A 539-nucleotide genomic window follows, 5' to 3' on the forward strand; every position below is an offset into this window, starting at 1 on the left:
CTGCGGGAAGAGGTTCAGCCAAAGTTCTCACCTCATCTCCCACCAAGCCGTCCACACCGACGAGAAACCCTACGTTTGTCCCGATTGCGGGAAAAGTTTCGCCCGGCAACAATATCTCCTCATGCATCGTCGCGTTCATACCGGGGAGAGACCGTACGGGTGTGGGGATTGCGGGAAGAGTTTCCGGAAAAGTTCCGATTTGGTTCGACACAAAACGGTTCATACCGGGGAGAAACCCTTCAAGTGTCCCGTCTGCGGGAAGGGTTTCACCCAAAATTTCCGCTGTAACGCCCACAAGAAGGTCCACGGCACGGAGAAGGTTGAGCCGCCGACGTCCGTCTTCCGACATCACGGCCCCACCAGGTAACCTCGATTTCCTCCAGGTCTTTGCTCCGTTTCCCCCCGCCCCCACCCCGGTTTGGGTCCCATCCTTGGAAATTTGGGTTAGAGCTGTGCCAGGCACGGGGCGGGAAGGTCCTTGGGGTGCGGGGACCCTCGTTTTTCCAGCTGGAGACCTCCCCCCATCCCAGTTTTTCTAC

The 539-nt window shown here is 58.1% G+C and overlaps 1 protein-coding gene across 1 annotated transcript in view; it reads left to right on the forward strand.

Annotated features, from left to right (window-relative positions):
* Positions 1-4: 4 nt before the first annotated feature.
* The window catches only part of LOC104158859 (zinc finger protein 84-like), a gene marked incomplete at its 5' end in the record, with an annotated part of 1,340 nt that continues 805 nt past the window's right edge, over positions 5-539 (forward strand). The window contains 1 exon segment of the mRNA XM_009696618.1: positions 5-363. Within this exon segment, the coding sequence (XP_009694920.1) occupies positions 5-363 (359 nt within the window).

This window comes from Cariama cristata, unplaced genomic scaffold (assembly GCF_000690535.1).
Source record: "Cariama cristata isolate BGI_N322 unplaced genomic scaffold, ASM69053v1 scaffold32043, whole genome shotgun sequence".
Taxonomy (NCBI): domain Eukaryota; kingdom Metazoa; phylum Chordata; class Aves; order Cariamiformes; family Cariamidae; genus Cariama; species Cariama cristata.